The 19,646-nt window shown below is 63.4% G+C and overlaps 4 protein-coding genes across 5 annotated transcripts; 3 read left to right on the top strand and 1 right to left on the bottom strand.

Annotated features, from left to right (window-relative positions):
• The first annotated feature begins 28 nt into the window (after positions 1-28).
• CCDC157 (coiled-coil domain containing 157) lies at positions 29-3,727 on the top strand. 2 transcript variants are annotated; one of them, XM_039561319.1, is made up of 3 exons: positions 34-664; positions 1,899-2,070; positions 2,682-3,727. In XM_039561319.1, the coding sequence occupies exons 1-3, from the start codon at positions 417-419 to the stop codon at positions 3,645-3,647; spliced, it is 1,386 nt and encodes a 461-aa protein (XP_039417253.1). In that variant the 5' UTR covers positions 34-416; the 3' UTR covers positions 3,648-3,727. The 2 variants fall into 2 exon arrangements, with proteins under 2 accessions (XP_039417254.1, XP_039417253.1); XM_039561320.1 differs by lacking the exons at positions 1,899-2,070; positions 2,682-3,727 and adding an exon at positions 1,432-1,890 and having other exon boundaries at positions 29-664.
• Positions 3,728-4,218: 491 nt separating this feature from the next.
• On the top strand, positions 4,219-6,809 carry LOC104695028 (coiled-coil domain-containing protein 157). Its single transcript, XM_039561321.1, has 6 exons — positions 4,219-4,740; positions 4,846-5,013; positions 5,487-5,655; positions 6,040-6,179; positions 6,435-6,496; positions 6,573-6,809. Exons 1-6 carry the CDS (start codon positions 4,579-4,581, stop codon positions 6,790-6,792), a joined length of 921 nt encoding a protein of 306 aa, XP_039417255.1. The 5' UTR covers positions 4,219-4,578; the 3' UTR covers positions 6,793-6,809.
• A 1,061-nt stretch (positions 6,810-7,870) lies between these two features.
• RNF215 (ring finger protein 215) lies at positions 7,871-11,420 on the bottom strand. Its single transcript, XM_039561344.1, is given in 13 exon segments — positions 7,871-7,988; positions 8,102-8,204; positions 8,342-8,422; positions 8,425-8,481; positions 8,563-8,679; positions 8,782-8,886; positions 9,100-9,154; positions 9,827-9,912; positions 9,986-10,057; positions 10,364-10,471; positions 10,474-10,575; positions 10,577-10,660; positions 11,253-11,420. Coding segments are annotated over 13 exon segments (1,161 nt in total). The 3' UTR covers positions 7,871-7,965.
• Positions 11,421-14,656: 3,236 nt separating this feature from the next.
• On the top strand, positions 14,657-19,567 carry SEC14L2 (SEC14 like lipid binding 2). The gene is made up of 12 exons (XM_039561323.1): positions 14,657-14,760; positions 16,585-16,660; positions 16,745-16,788; positions 16,947-17,006; positions 17,108-17,296; positions 17,976-18,071; positions 18,237-18,297; positions 18,371-18,454; positions 18,577-18,683; positions 18,759-18,898; positions 18,983-19,152; positions 19,251-19,567. Exons 1-12 carry the CDS (start codon positions 14,707-14,709, stop codon positions 19,379-19,381), a joined length of 1,212 nt encoding a protein of 403 aa, XP_039417257.1. The 5' UTR covers positions 14,657-14,706; the 3' UTR covers positions 19,382-19,567.
• The last annotated feature ends 79 nt before the right edge of the window (positions 19,568-19,646 follow it).

Genomic DNA, 19,646 nt, shown 5'->3' with positions numbered 1-19,646 from the left:
GCGCAGGCGCAGATTGCCGGCAGGTGGGTGGGCACACGGCGCGCGCGCCCGCTGCGGGATGTACCATTAGCGTCCCGCGCGGGGGGAGCCCCCAGAAGCGGGAATGCACCACTGCGGCGTCGGAGGGGTGTGGTTGCCATAGCGACAGGGCTGGGACGCCGCGGCCTAGCGCAGGGCCTGGGCCCGGCGTCTCCTCCCTGCGGTTCCCGCCGATTCCTCCGATCCCCTCCGATTCCCTCTGGTTCCCCAGCACTCCTGGGGACCGTCGGGCCCGGGGGGTACCGTGCTGGTCCCTCTCCAGCACCCTGTCCCAGTAGGGCGTTCCCTCCATCCCAGGCTCGGTGACCCCATCGGTCCCTGGCCTGGTGGCCCCGTTGTTCCCAGGCGTGTCCCCCCGGCCCGGCCCGGCCCGCACCATGGCGCACCTCCTGGGCCACCGCGGCTGCATGGAGAGCCTGCGGGCCGACCTGCGGGACCTGCAGGCCGCCATCGCTGACGTGTCCTCCCGGGCCGGCGCCGTGCGCTTCCCCTCCTGGAAGTTCCCCGACAAGGTGTCCTGCGACCTGGACATGTCGGTGCTGCTGCAGCGCTACAGGCACAGCGATAGCGACCCCGTGTTCAGCCAGCACGCACACATGGTGCTGCTGGAGCTGCTCGTAGACAGGTGAGAGGCCCCAGGCAGCCCGAGCGGCTCCTGCCCCGCGGGGGAAGGGGGGTTGTGTGTTTTTGGCGTGCTGAGCTTTATCTAAGTTCTGGGGAAGGTTTTGGGCACCTCAGCAAAGAAAGAAGTTAAAGCTGTTAGAGAGCGTCCAAATGAGGGCTGAGAGGGTGGTGAAGGGCTGGAGGGGAAGCTGAGGGTGGGAGCACTTGGTCTGTTCAGCTGGAAAAGAGAAGGCTGAGGTCAGACCTCACCGAGGGCAGCTGCTCCCGAGGGACAGCTCTGCTCTCTGTGACCAGGGATGGGATTCAAAGGAATGGCTGGAGCTGAGCCATGGAGGCTTAGGCTGGATGTCAGAAAAATGTTCTTCCCCCAGAGGGTGCTCAGGCACTGAGCACGTTCCCCAGGGAATGATCACAGAATTAACTAGGTTGGAAAAAACCTTGGAGATCATCAAGTCCAACCTGTGAGATAACACCACCTTATCAATTAAACCATGGCACCAAGTGCCACATCATGGCCCCAAGGCTGCCAGAGCTGCAGGAGCCTTTGGACAATGCTCTCAGGCACAGGCTGAGATTGTTGGGGTGTCTGTGCAGGGCCAGGAGTTGTTGGACTGGATGATCCTTGGGTCCCTTCCAGCTCAGGATATCCCATGGTTTTATGAAGTCTTTCGGATCCCTTGTTGCCCGTGTATTTCCATGATGAGCAGTGCCAGCACCTCGGCCTCATGCCCTGCTGAGCTTTAAAACCCGACTCCTTTCCCTGCTTAGAGCTGCCAGCACAAACTGGCCATGAAGAAGCAGAGCCAGACATACTCCACCCAGGAGCTGAGGTGGAACAGATGGGACAGGATTGTTGAACTGCCTCCCAAAACCTTGGAAACACTCGGACACAGCTGCATCGACAGCCCTGGGAGGCCAAAACCCCTTCTGCAGCGTGGGTGAAATAAAAACAGCTCTGGTTTAAAAGACGAGCCGTTCCCACCGAGCTCTTGGACCTAAAAATCAGGATTTGCTGCAGCATGGGTGCCTCAAATCTTTGGGGGGAGCATAATGGCAGCCTCTTGGAAGTGGTTGCTCCATGAAGTGATGCAGGCCTGGGAAATCCCAGGAGCACCAATCCCACCCTCCTGCGTCGCACTGGCTTTGTCTGGGTGACAGGGAGGGGGCCGACCTCCGTGCCCCAGCTCTCATTGCCAACTGCCGTTGCTCCAAGCTGTGTTTTCCTGTCGAGACAGGCTGCTGCTGCTGCTGCAGAGCTTCACTGGGTACGTGGAGATGGTGCTGAGCGGGCGGGCGCTGCCGCCGGCGCGGGGCCTGGGGCCCTGCATGTCCGCGGGGCTCACGGCCAAGACCTTCTGGAGCACCATGTTGAAACTTGGCGCCTTCTGCCAGCAGCTCCGGGATGAGGTGGGACATTTGGGGACATCCCATGAGCTGAGTCACTCCCCTCCCCCCCCAGGATTTGGATCGTGGTCATTCTCGGACACCCTGTGGCCACGCCAGATGTGCGTGCACCCTTTGAGTGTCACACATCTGTCCCCTCCCAGCCTGAGTCCCTTCCCTCCAGCGCTCCCAGCTGTGCCACTGCATCCATCCTGCTCCAGGATTTCAGGATGAGTGAGCTGGGCTGCCTCTAGAGCTTGGAAAATATTCTCCTTCTGCCAAAATGCTGCAGCTCTGCTGACCCTACTGTGGGTCTGAGCTGCCTCAAGACAGTGAAATAATTGGTGGTAAAAACAACCTGCCCCTCCCCTGCATTTTATTTTCCCAAAATGATCTTTCTCATGGAAAAGGCTCGCAACAATCTGTGTGGCACAACCAGGAGGCAGTGCAGGGGGTGGGAAACAGAGGGTGGTCACAAGGAAGGGAGATGGGGAGCAGGTTCTGCTGCTGAGGCTTCCCCTTGGTCACCATCCCTTGGCAGCACTGCTGTCCTATCCCCACACCTGATTTGGGCTTTTATGGGTGATTTCCAGTTTGATCTGGGCTCTGATTTTCTTCTGTGTTCTCTCCCTCAGGAGAAGGATTGCAGGCAGGAGACCCCCACACAGCAATCCACTCCACCCCCTGCTCCCCAGGCTGGGAAACCTGAGAAGGAGCACCTGAAATGCTCCTTGCCGGATGTTTTGGAGTCAGGAACTGCCCCAGAAGCTGCCCAGTCCCCTTCTGTGTGCCCATGTCCCAGTGTCCATGTGCTGGGCAGCTCAGGCAGCTCCCAGGCCAGGGCTGGCCCCAGCCCAGCTCCGAGCACCCGCAGTGTTCCCACACAGACCTCGGGGTCACCCCTGGGCTCCTGTGACACCTGCTCCAGCACCCAGGCCAGCCTCCACGAGGTGGGCAGAGCCATCACCAGCATCTGCCAGAGCCAGAACATCCCCTCGGCTCTCAGCAAATTCCAGGAGGTGCTGGAGGACAGCACAGGGAGAAGGAACCTCTCTGCAACAGACGTGAGCTACTGGGCCTCGGCGCAGAGCAAGGACCTCTCCCGGATCGGCAAACACCTCCAGGGGCTGCTGCAGCAGGTGAACCCTGTGAAGGCTGAGCTGGAAGAGATGGGCAAACAGAAGGAAAAGCTGCAGAAACAGGTCCACGACTTTTCCAGGAAGCTGCAGAAACAGGTAGAGGACTTTTCCAGGAAGCTGCAGGCAGAGAAGGACACCCAAGCAGAGCAGCAGAGGAAGGCTGAGCAGAGCCTGAAAGCCAAGGACAAGGAGCATTCTGAGGCTGTGGCCAGGCTGGAGCAGGACAAGGATGACCTCCGAAGAGGTACAGAGCTGTTCCCAGCATCCCCTCCCAGGCCCGGGGGGATTTGCAGGAGAAGAACGGAGTCCATGGGCAAATTTTGGCCCCACCACAAACAAAGCAGGGCTTTTTGTAGGTGCTGGGGGATTTTCCCTGCTGTGAGGCTAATCCTGGGCAGTGGGAGCTGGTTGTCTGTGCCCTGTCACTGCCTCCTCCCTGGTAGCATGGCAATCACTGGATGAAAACACTGGTGTGGCAGTTTGCTGCCCCTTGGTTTAGGGATTTTTTCTGAGGCACTGATTAATTAGAGGGTTTTGTGCTGATTTAGGAGCTGCTGTGCTGGAGGAGCGACTCTCGGCCCTGCAGGAGGAGCTGGCAGCGAAGCAGGCGGCTGTGCAGGAGCTGGGTAAGGGGCTCACCCAGGGGCTCACTCAGCTCACACATCTCCCCCCTCACACCAATCTCAGGGGTGCTTCACACCCACATAGCCCCCAGCACGCCCCAGATTGGGCTGTAGAGCTGGTGGGGGTGGGCAGAAGAGGGGCCTCCTTCAGAGCAGCACCCCAATGTCACCCAGTGCCAGAGTGGGCTGGTGCTGGTGGAGGTTTGGGGGATCACAGCCCTCGTGCCAGACCTGCCTCCCTTTGCCAGGACCTGTGGAAGGCATGGGGTGCCCCTGAACCACAGAATCATGGAATGATTTGGGCCAGAAGGGACCTCAAAGCCCATCCAGTGCCACCCCTGCCATGGGCAGGGAACACCTTCTACTAGCCCAGGCTGCTCCAAGCCCCATCCAGCCTGGTCCTGGACACTACCAGGGATCCAGGGGCAGCCACAGCTTCTCTGGGCACCCTGTGCCAGGGCCTCCCCACCCTGACAGGAAAGAATCTCATCCCCATATATCCCACCTAGCCCTGCCCTCTGGCAGTACGAAGCCATTCCCCCTTGTTCTGTGACTCCATCCCTTGTCCCAAGTCCCTCTCCACCTCTTTTGGAGCCCCTCTAAGCACTGGAAAGGGTTCTTAAGTCCTCTCTGGAGCTTTCTCTTCCTCAGGCTGAACACCCTCATCCCTCTCATCACCTCCGTGGACCTCCAGCTTCTCCCCCCTGCCCAGCCTGGGCCACAGTCTCTGTGTCTCCCCAGAGCTCTCCAAGGCCACCTTGCTGGAGGAGATGAGGACCACGGTGGTGGCCCAGAGCCAGATGCTGGAGCTGGAGGAGAAGGTCCAGGTGCTCATAAGCCAGAGGGACAGCCTGGACCAGGAGCTGAGTGCCACCAGCATGCAGCTGGAGAAGGAGAAGGTCCGTGTGGAGAGCATGTTCCGGCACGAGGAGGTACGGCCGGCTCCAGAGCGGTGGGAATGCCTGAGCTGCTGCCCAGTGTCAGGGCTGTGGGGAATGGGTGCCACAGCCTCACACAGGCTCACCCCCCCACCACAGTCCCTGCAGGCCAAGCAGAGGAGCCTGCTGCAGCAGCTGGACAGCCTGGACCAGGAGCGTGAGGAGCTGCAGGCCAGCCTGGGAGAGGCCGAGGAGGAGAAGGCCCGGCTGGCGGAGCAGCTGGAGCAGAGCCAGGAGCAGAGTGGGAAACAGCTCCAGGTACAGCAGGTGAGTGCTGGCACCCAGGTGTGGGACACAGCCTGTGCCACAGGGGTGTCAGGAGCCACACACTGCCCCGTCCCACACCCACAGCCAGAGTTCTCCCTGGAGGGGCACTCTGGGACCCAGGTGACATTGCCATATGGCCATGTCCTCCTGGGATTTCCTGGGGAAGAGCCCTTTCCCTCCACCCCATTGCAGACAAGTCTTTGGTTGAGTCAGGGCAAAGGGAAGCAGCAGGAAGGGACATCTTGGGGTGCTTCCACATCTCCACTGCACCCCTGGACGTGCTCCACACTTCATGGTTGGTGCCCCTGCTTCCAGTGCGCGCAGGGATCTCACAGCTGAGAGCCTGCACATTGTCACTGTCCACTTCCCACTGCCACAGGACATCCTTACCACAAGGGAAGGGGGGGAGCTTTCCACGGGGGGCTCAGTCCTCACTCTTGCAAACTTCATCTCCTCCCTCCCATGCCATGCAGGAGCTGCTGGACACGCTGCAGCAGGAGAAGCTGGCCCTGGAGCAATGCATCCTGGAGCTGCAGGCGAACACATCTCGGCTGGAGGAACAGGCACAGGAGCTGAGGGAGCGGGAAAGGCTTCTGGTGTTCTTCCCTGACCTCCACATCCCCACTGAGACGCAGTTTGAGAGTAAGGGAGCAGATGGCAGCACAGTGGGTTTGTGCCTTGGGGTCCCCAGGGCTCCCAGGGCATCCTGCTGGCCCCAGACACTCCATTTGTCCCACGGATAGCCAGGAAGGGCTCAGCCCTTGGGCTGTGCTAAGCTGTGACCATCCCAATGTGCTTTCCTACATGGGTGCTGTGCATCCCACGTCTGAGCCAGGATATACAGCAGGACCAGAACATGGCAGAGCTCCCTGTGCCCACAGGGTTTGGGGTCCCAGCTGCCACTTCCCGGGCTGTGCCGCTGCTCCCTGCCTGGGGCAGGCTCCTTTCCTTGGGAGGCAGGAGGGGTGCCCACACCTCTGAGCAGGCAGCAGCAGCAGGCTGGGCTCTGTTGGATTTTGTTTGCAGGCAGTGGGAACTTGACAGAGGACATGGAGAGTCAGCTCCAGGCCAACAACATCCGGATTGAGGTGCTGCAGCGGGAGAACGCGCAGCTCGAGGCTCTGCTCACCAAGGTGAAGGTGGCTGCTGAGCAGGGCATGCTCAAGGTGAGCTGGGTGCCACAGGGTGGGTGCTGTGTACCCCAAAACCACCTCATGGCCCCCAGACATCCTCTGGGGACCCCAGGAGGGCCATGCCCAGGCTCCTCATGCTGCTGGGAGGTCACTCTGGTTTAAGTGGTGGTGCAGCTCTTTTCCATCACTGTGGCTATTGTGCCACCAGCTCAGTGATGGCTGAGCGACATGACTGGAACTGAAGCTGCTGGGGGGGAATTTCACCCCGTCTTACCTTCCCTTCCCCAGCTTGTCCCACAGGCCCAGCTGGGGTCCCAGCTCCACAGGGAGGCCAGCAGGCAGGACACTGGGTGAGTAGGAACCCAGAGGAAGGAGCTGGGGCAGATTCCCTGCTCTTCCTCCCCTTTAACTGCTCCCACCCCACAGCTTCTCTGCTGAGCACAGGTGGCTCAGCAGCAGAAGCAGCAGGAACAGCACAGGGACGTCGGGATGCATTGACAAGGCCTGGCATGGAGCAGCCAGCAACCAGCACTCCAAGCAGCTCCGGGCAGAGCCCACATTCCAGGGCAAACCCTGCCTAACACTCCCAGTGCGCCGCCTGGTGCTTGGCCTCCCCTCACACCCCACCGGGGCTAACCGCAAATAAACATTTATCAGTCTGCATTTCCTAACAGAGAAGTGAAGTGTTCCACCAGCAGCCACCTGCCCTGCCCTCGGGACCTCGTTACTGGTTCTTTGTGCGTCAGGAAGGCCCATTCCCTTGGGAAACCTGGCCTCTGCCTGGTTCCTTGGGGAGCTGCCCCAGGGACGTTCCTGGCCACTGGAGCTCAGTCACCCATGGCTACGCTGCTGCTGGAGTCCCCAGAAGAGCACACTGACTGTGCTGATGGCCGGGCACAGCGTGTGCTATCTCCTGCCAAGAACCATTCCCAAGGGGGGCTGGGATGTGGCCACACTTGGAAGAGGAAAGCAGAGCTGGCCTGGGATGAGAGGAGTCCGAGCCGTCCTTAGCCCACCAACACAGCCACAAACTGGGGAAGTCATTCCCCCTTCCATGAGCACCCAGAGGGGCTGGGAACCACCAAGTCACTGGAGCAGGCTGGCCCTGACCTCTGAGCTGCCTCACCAGCCCGATGAGCCCCATGCAAGCCCCACACAAACCACACAGCCAGTCCTTGCTCCACGTTTAATAGGGATGGACACGTGCCACGTTGCAGCCCGTGGGGCAGGACCCGGGCAGGACTCGCGGCGTGTCCCCGGTCACTGTGCTGGGTGAGCCAACCCTGTGCTGGCTCTGCAGCCAACTCGTGCCATCCTTTCTAATAAGTTATTATAAATAAAGTGTCTGACCCCTGCCCTCCCACGGTGAGGCCTCAGGTCACCCCACAGCCCTGCCAGCCCCAGTCCTGGCAGGTCTCTCACTCACCTCACTGGAGGGGCTGGCACTGCAGCTGGGCTCTGCCCACCCTGCCACGGCCACCAGCAAATAGACGAAAAACCCAAGACTTAGAAAAACTGCTGTGAACAGGGCAAGAGCACAGCAGGACCAGGGCTCTCCCTGCCCCAGCCCCCATCCTGTTACACCCATGGGTGCCCCGTATCTTCCCTCCCCAACACTGCCCATCTGGACCCCCACCCCTCTACTCACACCCAGAAGGAGAGCCCCAAGTCCTTCTCTGTCTGAAGTCCGGGCACTGTGACGGGCACAGCCACGCTGACCCTGCTCCAGCAGCAAGCACTGCTCACCGGGCACCCCCTGCCCCCCTCCCTGTCCCTGGAGCGGCCGTGGGTCTGTCCCTGGAGTGTGTCCTTGGGCCAGCTAGCTGTCCGTGCAGCAGTTCCCTGCAAGGGAGGACAGAGAGCCTTGGCACAGGGGGCCTGGCGGGCTCCAGGTCCTCCCCAGCCCGTGCCCCAGGGTCAGTGGGGGCTCAGCCGGGTGCCAGAGTGGTTCTCACCCAGGATGTTGCGCTTGCAGAGAGGGCAGGTCTGCTGCAGCAGGAGCCAGGGATCCACACAGTCCCGGTGGAACTCGTGGGAGCAGGGCAGCACCCGCAGCCACTGCCGGCAGGGAAGTGAGGACACATGTAAGCACAGCCAGGCAGCTGGGACACAGCCTGGAGCCCGACAGGGACACCCCAGCCCGGGCCAGCGACAGGAGGCTCGGCCCAGGGCGTGCTCAGTGCCCCCAGTCCCACCTGGCTCTTGTGGAACTGGTCCAGGCACACAGCACAGCTATCGATCTCGCAGGCCCGGCTCCGCGGCGGCTTCCCGGGGTGGGTACCGCCCGCGTTTTCAGCGCCGACAGCCGCTGCCGGATGTGCTGCTTCAGGTCCAGCTGCGAGGGCAGAGCCGAGGGTCAGAGCCCACCCCACAACCCCCGGCATGAAGCACAGCAGAGACATTCCCACATTCCGACCTCGGCATCCCGCTCCGACAGGTCCTGCCGCGACTGGCGCTGGGCCTGCACCATGACCCCGGTGCAGAGCAGCAGGGCGATCAGCAGGATGGTGTTCCACAGCTGCTGCAGGTACTTCTGTGGGGACAGAGTGGTGGGGGACGGGAGGCAGAGACCCGGCCCCATCCCAGCCCCACTCCCGGCCCCGCTCCCGGCCCCACCAGGACCCCAGCGCCGTACCTGGACCTGCGAGCTGCTCTCCCCGGGGCAGATGACCCCCTGCCACTCCCCGTAGAGGCCCCCTCGGGACAGGCCGCAGGTGGACCACAGCGTGAGGGTCACTCCCTGCAAGGAAGGACACGGCATTGCTGATGGTCACAGCAGCGTCCAGCAGTGCGAGCACACGTGTCCCGGGAGGAGGAACACTGGTGCTGCCAGCTGCCCTTTTCCCACCTTCCCTGCTTCCTGTAGCTGCTTCCCATGGATCAGGGAAGTCGGGCTGGGCACAGTCAGGCCCTGCCCTGGCAGAATGAGGAAGAGGAGGAAGGACAGACATACCAGGTTCTCCAGCAGCACTGCCTGGTACGTGATCTTTGCCGTAGCCCGGAGCCCACTGTGAGCAAAGAGAGAAGTGTCAATTCCATGGACACAGCAGGATCCAGGCACAGCTCCCCAGTGCCAGGGAGCACCCACTCCCCACAGGGATGGGCAGTGACCAAGGGGGACCAGAGGAACACACAGGGGAGGTGGCAGCGAGACACTCCCTCCCAAGCCATGCCCAGCCCTCAGTGACCCTGCAACAGGCTCTTTCTCCCAACCCAGTGCCTCAGTTTCCCCATGTGACACCACTGCAGCAATCCCGATGTCCCACAGGTCAGGAGGATCAAGGGGGTCCCACTGCTGCTGGTAGTGGAGACGAACACCCACAGAGGTTGTGGGGATGCCGGTGCCATGACAAGAACCAAACCATCTGGATAATTTCTACTGAGAGTCCTAAAGTGCTTGGCTGAGGCCACTGTCACACCAACCACCACATGGGGACCCATGGAAGGGCTTCAGCCCTGGGGAAGGGCTGGATCTGACCCAGATCTCCCCCAGAAACACATCTCAGCCCCAGCTGGCCTCAGCATGGTCCAACACCACCCCAGCAAACATGACGGGCTGAGTGAGAGACCCCCGGGGTGGTCCCTGGGTGTCACAGCCCGGTGGGGGACAAGGCAAGAACAAGGCAGTGACAAGGCACGGACCAGGCAGGGTCCAGCCCCTCCCACACGCCAGCCCATACCGCAGCAGCGCTCCCAGCAGCCTGGTGACGTTGTCCGAGGACTGGATGACGATGACGGGCTTGGCGAGCAGTTGGGACACATCCAGCTGCACCAGGAGGGAAGCGGAGCCGTGAGCGGGGCACGATCCCTGCCCGGCCCCACCACCAGCACTGTCCTACCTCACGGATGGCGTTCTGGTTCAGCGCCAGGATGAGCAGGGCGGAGGCCCCCAGCACAAGAGCTCGCTTCATCTGCAGGGACAGTGGGGACACCATCAGGGGACAGCGGGACTGTGTCCCCAACAAGCTCCTGTCCTGCTGCAGGAAGCACCCAGCACCTCTTTGCCATGGTGAAGAGTCACAAGGAACCCAAGAGGGGTCAGAAGCTGTCAGAGACCCACCGGCCACCAAGCACAGACCAGGACCCCCCAGATTTGGCTGGGAGATACCCCAGGTGACACCCCTGTGGGTTTGTGACCTGCAGCCCCCAGGCCAGGCAGGGGACGGGGCCAGGCAGAGGGCACAGGGTCAGGGAGAGGGTCACCTTTGGTGACAAACGGCGGTGGTGAAGGACTCCTCCTTGGCACCCCGGGGGCCCTCGGCTGGCTCCTCGGTGCCCACGGGCACCACCCCAATCCAGCTGTCGGCAGCGCCCAGCTTCCGGCTCCAACGTCACCCACCTGGGGACACGGCAAGGAGAGGAAGAGCTGGGATGCACCCCAAGGTTCAGGGCACGCCCAAAGCACCCCCATGCTCCCAGGGGTCCTGGGGAGCCGGGCACTGTGTGGGGACAGGGACAGCAGCTGGGGTGGCACAGGGAACACGGCCTGGCCCCCACTGCCTCTGTTCCCCTGCCTGCACGTGCCACACCCGGGCAGTGGGCTACCTGCCCTGGTCAGTCCCCCAGAGTCTCTGGCCTCCCCACCAACACCCAGTGACTTCCAGTGCCCTCCAGCTCCCACTTCTCCCCTGCCTCATTCCTGTCCCAGTGCCCAAGGTCTCACCCCAGCGCCCACTGGCCCACAGTGCCCACCGACCCCCCCTCCCTCCCACCACTAACCGCTGCCCTGCCAATGCCCACTGGTGCCTTAATGTGCCTCCCAGTTCCCACTGCTTCCCCCTCCTCACTGCCAACCCAGCTCCCACGTCCCCAACCCCATACACACCGGCCGCCCTCAATGTCTCCCAGTGCCCCCCAGTTCCCACTGTTCCCCTCCCTCCCTTCCTGCCCCCTGCCCCCCCCAGTATCTCCCAGTGCCCTCCAGTTCCCACTTCTCCCCTCCCAATCCCTCGCCCGTGCCAACAGCACCCCCGGCCCCATTCCCCGTCTCCCCCGCTCACCAGCACCAGGCGGCCTTGGATCTCCATCTCCTCCGCTCCCCCCGCGGGCCCCGGCCCGGCCCGGTCCGGCCGCCCCCGCTCCCAGCACGGCCCGCGCAGCGTGTACGAGCCGCCGGGCGCCGCCCGCGCTGCCGGCCCCGCTGCCGGCCCCGTCCCCGTCCGGCCCCGCCGCCCCGGGCCCCGACACGGCCACCTCGACCCGCGCGGGGGGCGGCCCCGACCCGGCCCGGCCGAGCGCCAGCAGCGGCGAGCAGCGCCGCCCGCACCCCGCCATGGCTGCGCCCCGCGCCCCGCAGCGCCCCCTGCCGCCCGGGAGGACCCGCCGCGCCGCCCCGCCCGCAGGGGAGCCCGAGGGCCCGGACCGGGACAGGGATCGGGATAAGGGTCGGGATACGGACAGGAATCAGGATGGGGATCAGGACAGGGATCGGGACAACGGTCAGGATAAGGGTCGGGATACGGACAGGGACGGGGATCGGGATGGGGATCAGGACAGGGATCGGGATAAGGACCGGGATAAGGGTCGGGATACGGACAGGGACAGATGATGGGATAGGGATCAGGACAGGGATCGGGACAAGGGTCGGGATAAGGACAGAGACAGGAGACGGGATGCAGATGGGGACAAGGATGGGGACAAGGGCCAAGATAAAGACAGGGACAGGGATCAGGATCAGGACAAAGCTCAGGATAAGGACAGGGACAGGAACCAGCGCTGGGACAGGGACAGGGATAGGGATAGGGGCAAAGTGGATGGCAATGGGAATGGGGATGGGGATGCAGACCAGGATGAAGACAGAGAGCAGGAGAGGTACAGTCATAGGGAGCAGGGACCAAGACTGAGACAGGGACAAGGACAAGGACCATGACCAAGCTGGACACTGGGACAGAGCAGGGACAAAGAAGGCAATGGGGACAGGGAGAGGGACCAGGATGGGGATGGAGACCAGGAAGAGGATGGGGACCAGAAGAGGAACAGGGACAGGGAATGGGGACCAGGACTGAGATCGAGACGGGGACAAGGGCTGAGACTGGGATGGGAACCAGCACTGGGACAGGGATGGGGCAGGGACAAGGACAAGAATGAGACCAGGATGGGAACAGAAGCAGGAGGCAGGTGGAAAACAGGAACAAGGAGAGGCACTGGAAGAACAACAGAGAATGGGACCAAGATGGGGACAAAGACCAGGACCAGGACCAGGACCGGGACAGGAACAGGGAGAGGCACCAGGAGGAGGACAGGGATCAGCAGAAGAGCAGGGGCAGGGACTGGGAGCGGCAGCAAGACAGGCACAGGGGCTGGGACCAGAATGGGAACCGCAGCAGCAGCAGGACAGGGACAGGGATGGACACGGGGACCAGGAAACCAACTGTCACCAGGAGAGTGACAGGGACAGGAACAGGCATGGGGACACCGATATCGTGTCCACCACATCCCCATGCATGGACACAGGGACACATGTGCTCTGGGGGACATAGCCAGAGGGAACAGGGACATGGCACCCATCCATGCACCCACAGCCATGGCACGGGCAGGGACATGGGCACACACCAACACCCAAGTACCCCAAAACCCAACTGCCCCCCGCACCGGACACCCCTCAACACCCCCATCCTGGCGGGTGCCAGGCAGCCTCCAGTGCCACATCCTGACCCCCGGGTGCTACATCCTGGCCCTGCTCCGGCCACGTGTGCCCAGTACATGTGCCACCAGGGGGATTTGCCGGCTGGATTAGCCACGGCATGGGCCCAGGCTGACCTGCTTTTGGCAGGGGCCATGGTGGGGACGGGACTCGGGGCCGTGGAACCCAGTTCCCATGGCTGCAGGATACCGTGGGACGGGTCTGGGTGTGTCCTCGTGTCCCTTGTGTCCCCATCGGTGTTGTAAGTGCGGGGGTTTAATCACAGGATGGGCACGGTGCCTCCTCCCACGGCCGCAGCCAGAGCCGGTTTAACCACACAGTGAAACATCCCGATTGCAACGGGTCTGGATGTGCCATAAACAACAGCCGGGAGCACCGCTGGCTCGGGAACCAGCCTGGAATGGCGAGCACGGATGTGGGGACTGTGAAGATTCGGGGGGGGACACCAAAATGGAGCCTGGGGGTGGCTGCTGCCAGAGCTGCCCCACAGAGAGGGGGGAATGGCTTTGTGGAGCATCCATAAGTTCGTGGGATATGGATGCCTTCCTGGACATCTGCAGCTCCAGGGGACACTTATGGGTCCACAGAACGTGGATGGCTCCATGGGACATCTATGGGTCCCAGTTCCAAGGGACATGTATGACTCTGTGGCACATAAATGGCTCCATGGAACTGGCACAGATGGGACACAGATGGCTCTGTGGGACATCCACAGCCCCAGGGGACACGTATGGTTCCATAGCACATGCAGAGCTCTCTGGGACAACCATGTGTCCATGGGGGACACGGGGCTCTGTGGGACATCCATGGCTGCATGGGACACACACAGCCCCATGGGCATCGGGCTCCTGATCCCCATCTTCCAATCACTGCACTGAGCCCTCAGTCTGTACCCTGGCCCCATCTCCCATCCCTGTCCCTTCTACCTGGCACCCTGCCCCCTCCACTCTCACCCTGTCCCTGCCCCACTTTCCATCCCTGTTCCCACCTCTGTCCCCACCTCCCATCCCTGTTGCTGTCCCCATCACTGTCCCCATCCCCTCTCCCTGACACCTGCCCCACATCTCCCTCCATACCCCAATGTCCCCACACCCCCCTACCCCACTGTGTCCCCCAAACTCTCATAGGGCCCCCCCACCCTCCTGTACCCTCCATAACCCCCAGAGCCCCCTACACTCATCTCTCCCTTGCCCCCCAAATCCCTATGTTCCCAAGCCCCCCAAGGCCCCCTGTGCCCCCATATTCCCCATGCACCCATACCCCACATGTCCTCTACAGCCCCCAGAGCCCACAGGTGCCCCTTGCCCCTATATCCCCCACACCCCCTATAGCCCCTATACCCCCCAAGTCCCTCATAACCCCAAGGTCCTCTAAGGCCCCACACCTCCAGTAGCCCCCACACTCCCCATACCCCCATATCCCCTATAGATCCCATACCCTCCCAAGTCCCCCATAACCCCTATATCACTTATAGCCCCTATACCCCCCATACTCCCCTATAGTCCCCAAGCCTCCCTGTGCCTTCCCATGCCCTCATATCCCTATAGCCCCCATACCCCTATAGCCCTCCATTTCCCATGCTCCCCATGCCCCCATAACCCTCCATGCCCCCCACATCCCCCATGTCTCCATGTGCCCCCAAAACCCCCACAGCTCCCATAACCCCCCAAGTCTCCCATACCCCCATACTCCCCTATAGTCCCCAAGCCCCTCTGTGCCCCCATATCCCCTAAGCCCCCATCACCCCCCGCATCCCTGATCCCGGGGAGGCGGCGGGCGCTGACCGGCCGGCAGGGTCCAAGGCCACGGGGGTGGTGGGGGCCGGGCCGGCCGGGCGGGGCGGGGCGGCGGGGGCGGTCCCGGGAGGTGCTCGGAGCCTTCACGGCCGCCGGAGCTGGCAGACCCCCGCAGCGCACCATGAGCGGCCGCGTCGGGGACCTGAGCCCGCGGCAGGCGGAGGTGCTGGCCCAGGTGAGCTGGGACGGGGGGACCAGGGCCAGGGCCGGCTGTGCCACCCCGATGCGCCCGCATCCTCCGCTGAGGACCGGCATCACCACCACCCCGCACCCCAAACCCACGGCGGCACTTCTGCTTCCGGCCCCGGGGGCTCCACACCCCCCCGCCGCACCCCAAACCACCGCATCACCCCGCGCCCGGCCGGCTCCTACCGCCCTCCAGCCCCCCATCCCGGACTCCAAACCCACCGGCATCACTCCCGCTCCGGGCTCCGGAGGCTCCGCACCCCAAACCTACCCGCTTCACCCCGATTCCTGCCTCGGGAGGTCCCATCGCCTTCAGCCCCCACCCCGCCCCCAAAATCCGGCCCCGGGAGGCTCCCGCTGGCCCCACCCTCATCCCGGACCCCAAAACACACGGGTTGAGCCCCGTTGTGCACCGCCCACCAGGGCAGGATTGTCCTGGGTGGGTCCTGGGGGTCCCGCTGGCCGGACCATCCCGCTGATGGGTCCCCATCCCTCTCCCATCCTTCCCCGGGACTGGGGACCCTCCTGCCTCACTGCAGGCCCTTGGGACGGGAGTCTTCTGCCACCTCCATCCCACCCTGGACCCCGAGCCCACGGGCTGAGCCCCCCGTGGTGCTGCCCACCAGGGAAGGACCATCCCGGGTGTCCCGCCAGACTGGGCACCGCCGAGCCCCACAGCCCTCTCCCATCCTTCCCATGGGACCGGAAAACTTCCTCCCCCGACCGCGGGGATTGCGGGCCCGGGGACACCCAGAACCGATGGCTGTCACCACCACGGCCACCTCCCAGCCCCTCGTTTGGGTGCCAGCCGTTATCGGGGTTCAGTGCACCCCTACCACGAGGGCACCCCCGCCTTTATCTTATCGCTGCCTTTCGGACCCAGCCACATTCCACGGGCGGGCGATGACCCCGCCGGGTGCCAGCACGGGCAGCAGCGTGGGCACGGAGCCCAAACCGTGCCCCGTGCCAGCCGTGTCCCAGGCGGGTGAGGGAGGCGAGCGGCCGAACCCGTTCGTCCACCACCGGCTTTGTCCCAGGGTGAAGGAGCTAATCCCGGGTTTAATTACCCCTAAATGCAGCGGGAGATAAGCTAATCAGGCTCATTAAGGGGAGGGCCTCGGCTGGTACGGAGATTTGGGCCATAGCCTGGTTGTGGTGAGTGGGGCCATGTGGAGAGGGGACCCTGGATCCCCCAAACCTCCCAGTCCTGCACCCCAACACCTTTGTGCCTGTGCCATGGGGCTGTGACCCACTGGGGGGTCACTGAAACAGGGGGACATGTGGTGATCTACTGGTGACTGCCTTCATCCCAAGGATGCGATTGGGGGTGACCCGTCTGCCTGGTCCCTGCAGGACCCCCTCCAAGGACACCCTAACTTCCACAAACCCCGACCTGTGCCCCGACACCCTCCTGCCTGTGCCAGGGGGGCTGTGGCCCACTGGGGCGTCACTGGAGCAGGGGCACACGCAGTGACTGCCTCCATCCATGCCAAAGGACACCGCTGGAGGGGACTGGTTCACCCAGTCCCTGTGGGACCCCCCGGAGCAGCGGGGTGGTGACAGCCCACACTCACACCTTACGCAAGGGCTGGGGGACACCCAGAGCATGGCAGCCAGCCTGGGGACGGTCCCCTGCCAGGTGACCGCTGATCCCGGCTGCATATGGGGCAGGGACAGGGCACAGGGTGACCCTTCACCCAGTCAGTCCTGGTTGGCGTGTTTTGTGGGGACAAGGAAGGGACAAACCTCCAGCCCTGGGGTTTTTGGGGAGGATCAGGGATCCCTTCACCAACCGTCCCTCTTGTCCCCGCAGTTCCGGGAGAAGCTGCAGGACGTGCTGCCCTCCCTGCCCTCCCAGGACGACTATTTCCTCCTGAAATGGCTCCGAGGTAACCCCGAAGTGGGGACAGCCCTGGTGGGGTGGGAGCCCCCCGGGGGGCTGGCGGGGGGCTGAGCTCTCTGCTGTCTTTCAGCGCGCAGCTTCGACCTGCCCAAGGCGGAGGCGATGCTCCGCAAGGTGAGAGGGGCACCCTGCTTTTGTGGGGACCCCGCTGTGCTGGGACATACCTGGCGTGGGACCCTGTGCCCTGGGCCACCAGCCCCAGCAAGGCTGACCTGCCCATGGGGTTCACCTGGTCCCAAATCTCACCCTGGCCCGCTCTGCCCCCCCTGCAGCACATCGAGGTCCGCAAGTACATGGATGCCGACAACATCATCGCCTGGGAGCCACCTGAGGTGATTGTCCCTGGCCTCCCGAGGGTGGCCCTGGAGGGGATCGTCCCCCTGAGTCCCCCAGGGTGTGTGTGAGGTGCCCTGAGCCCCCCGTGCTCCTGCAGGTGATCCGGAAGTACATGTCCGGCGGGATGTGCGGCTACGACCGGGAGGGCAGCCCGGTGTGGTACGAGATCGTCGGGCCGCTGGACGCCAAGGGGCTGCTGTTCTCCGCCTCCAAGCAGGACCTGCTCAAGAACAAGTTCCGGGATTGTGAAGTACTCCGGCATGAGTGTGACCAGCAGAGTAAAAAGGTGCGAACCTGCCCACACCCCGCTGGCCCCAACAGACCTGTGGGACCATGTTCCTGCCAGCTCCGTGTGTCCACATCTGGTCTGCCCCTACCAGTCATCATCTTCCCCAGCCCTGTAGATCCCTGCCAGCCCCATAAGTCCATGTCCATTCCCACAACTCAGTGTCCTCCCCAGCCCCATACGTCCATCTCTGGTCCATCCCTACCAGACAATGTCCTTGACAGCCCTATATATCGCATAGGTCCGTGTCCTGTCCCTCCCTCTCGGCCTGTGTCCCTGCCAGCCCATGTCCTGCCCAGCCCCATATGTCCATCTCTGGTTCATCTCTCCCAGCCAATGTCCTCACTCGCCAGCCCTACAGGTCCATGTCCAGTCCCTCTCCCTCAGCCCCACAAGTCCATGTCCTGTCCACCCCACCACAGACCATGTCCCTGCCAACCCCATATGTCCATCTCTGGTTCATCCTCCCACCCCGCAAGTCTGCATCCTGTCCATCCCCACCAGTCCATGTCCCCACTGTCCCTCAGCCCGTGTCCCTGTCCCAGCTCCCACGACGCCCCTTCTCCCCACGCCACTGCCTGGGAGGAGGCTGTGGCTGGGTGACCAGCCTGTTGGGGACCACCCCATCCCTGGACCTCCCCATGGGTCCTGCCTGATCCCCCCCATCCTCCTGTCCCAGCTGGGCAAGAAGATTGAGATGGTGATGATGGTGTATGACTGTGAAGGCCTGGGCCTGAAGCACCTGTGGAAGCCAGCTGTGGACACGTATGGGGAGGTGAGGGTTCCTGCCCACCCCCTTCCTGCTGGACCACAGGGATCTGGGCTGATCCCTGGGATGATGCAGGAGCAGGTCCCTGCAGTGCCCTGCACCCCGCAGTGTTCTGGGGTGGGGTCCTGGTGGGTGCCTGGGATGGGTGACCTGAGCTCCCCCATCCTGCAGATCCTGTCCATGTTTGAGGAGAATTACCCTGAGTCGCTCAAGCGCCTCTTTATTGTGAAGGGTGAGTTCGGCCCTGGGGTCCTGCTCCCCTTATCTGGGTGCTGACACCTCCTAATGCCTCCCATTACCCCCAGCCCCTAAGCTCTTCCCCGTGGCCTACAACCTGGTCAAGCACTTCCTGAGCGAGGACACGCGCAAGAAGGTCGTGGTGCTGGGATGTGAGTCCTGACCCTCCCCGGAGCATCCCAAATTGGGGTGACACATCCCCCCTCTGCTGTCACCCCACCCAGGGGGGATACCCCAACTCACAGCCCCCCCAAACTCACTGTCCTCCCCCCAGCCAACTGGAAGGAGGTCCTGCAGAAGTACATCGACCCCGCGCAGATCCCGGTGGAGTACGGGGGGACGCTGGTGGACCCTGATGGGGACCCCAAGTGCTCCAGCAAGGTAGGAAGAGCCCCCGCTGGGTTCTTTAGGGGATCTGGGCAGTTCCCCCACCCCCACATCCTCCATCCCTTACAGATCAACTACGGCGGGGACGTGCCCCAGCATTACTACGTGCGGGACCAGCTGGCGCAGAAGTACGAACATTCGGTCGTGGTCAACCGGGGCTCGTCCCACCAGGTCGAGTACGAGATCCTCTTCCCCGGCTGCGTGCTCAGGTGAGCGGCGGCTCCGCGCCGCGGGGAGCGGGTGCCTCCCGCAGTGTCCCCGCCCTGCCGCAGCAGCTCCCCTGTGCCCTGCAGGTGGCAGTTCCGCTCCGAGGGCGCTGACATCGGCTTCGGGGTGTACCTGAAGACCAAAGTCGGGGAGCGGCAGCGGGCGGGCGACATGACCGAGGTGCTCCCCAACCAGCGCTACAACGCACACATGGTGCCCGAGGACGGCTCCCTCACCTGCTCCACGCCCGGCATCTGTGAGTGCCGAGCCTTCCCCGGGGCGCTGGGGGGACCCCCGGGCCGTTCCCCCTGTCCCTGGCCCCGCCGTGTCCCTGACACCCCTGTCCCCCCGCAGACGTCCTGCGCTTCGACAACACCTACAGCTTCCTCCACTCCAAGAAGGTGAGCTACAGCGTGGAGGTGCTGCTGCCCGACACCGCCTCCGCCCAGCAGATCCAGGAGGAGTCCCCCAACCACAGCCCCTGAGCCCCCCGGGCTGCACCGCGCCCCCAGGATGGCCCCGCAGGAGGATGGAGCTGCCGGACTGAGACGGGGGCCGAGCGGGGCCGGACGGGGCCGAGCGCCCACAGCCCCCCCAAACTCTGTGCCTTATGTGGGTCCTGTGCCCACCGCTGCTGCTGCCTGGGGTGGCGAGTAAAGGGATGGACTGAGCGGGGTCTGGTCCGGTTTGTGGCTCCCCAGAGCCAGAATTGCCCCTGCTGTCCCCTCAGCCCCATAACCGCCCCCTATT

The sequence above is a fragment of the Corvus cornix genome, chromosome 15 (genome assembly GCF_000738735.6).
Source record: "Corvus cornix cornix isolate S_Up_H32 chromosome 15, ASM73873v5, whole genome shotgun sequence".
Classification (NCBI taxonomy): domain Eukaryota; kingdom Metazoa; phylum Chordata; class Aves; order Passeriformes; family Corvidae; genus Corvus; species Corvus cornix.
Note: the sequence above shows the minus strand (reverse complement) of the source record. Positions and strands in the feature narration are given on the sequence as shown.

What these genes read in the sequence shown, in the direction of transcription:
- SEC14L2 (XM_039561323.1), top strand. Translation starts at nt 14,707, where the DNA reads ATGAGCGGCCGCGTCGGGGACCTGAGCCCGCGGCAGGCGGAGGTGCTG. An exon ending in ACCCCAAGTGCTCCAGCAAG is followed by an intron (nt 18,684 to 18,758) that starts GTAGGAAGAGCC and finishes CATCCCTTACAG; the next exon opens with ATCAACTACGGCGGGGACGT. An exon ending in TTCCCCGGCTGCGTGCTCAG is followed by an intron (nt 18,899 to 18,982) that starts GTGAGCGGCGGC and finishes TGTGCCCTGCAG; the next exon opens with GTGGCAGTTCCGCTCCGAGG.
- CCDC157 (XM_039561319.1), top strand. Translation starts at nt 417, where the DNA reads ATGGCGCACCTCCTGGGCCACCGCGGCTGCATGGAGAGCCTGCGGGCC. An exon ending in CTGGAGCTGCTCGTAGACAG is followed by an intron (nt 665 to 1,898) that starts GTGAGAGGCCCC and finishes CTGTCGAGACAG; the next exon opens with GCTGCTGCTGCTGCTGCAGA. An exon ending in GCCAGCAGCTCCGGGATGAG is followed by an intron (nt 2,071 to 2,681) that starts GTGGGACATTTG and finishes TCTCTCCCTCAG; the next exon opens with GAGAAGGATTGCAGGCAGGA.
- LOC104695028 (XM_039561321.1), top strand. Translation starts at nt 4,579, where the DNA reads ATGAGGACCACGGTGGTGGCCCAGAGCCAGATGCTGGAGCTGGAGGAG. An exon ending in GCATGTTCCGGCACGAGGAG is followed by an intron (nt 4,741 to 4,845) that starts GTACGGCCGGCT and finishes CCCCCACCACAG; the next exon opens with TCCCTGCAGGCCAAGCAGAG. An exon ending in GCCAGCAGGCAGGACACTGG is followed by an intron (nt 6,497 to 6,572) that starts GTGAGTAGGAAC and finishes CCCACCCCACAG; the next exon opens with CTTCTCTGCTGAGCACAGGT.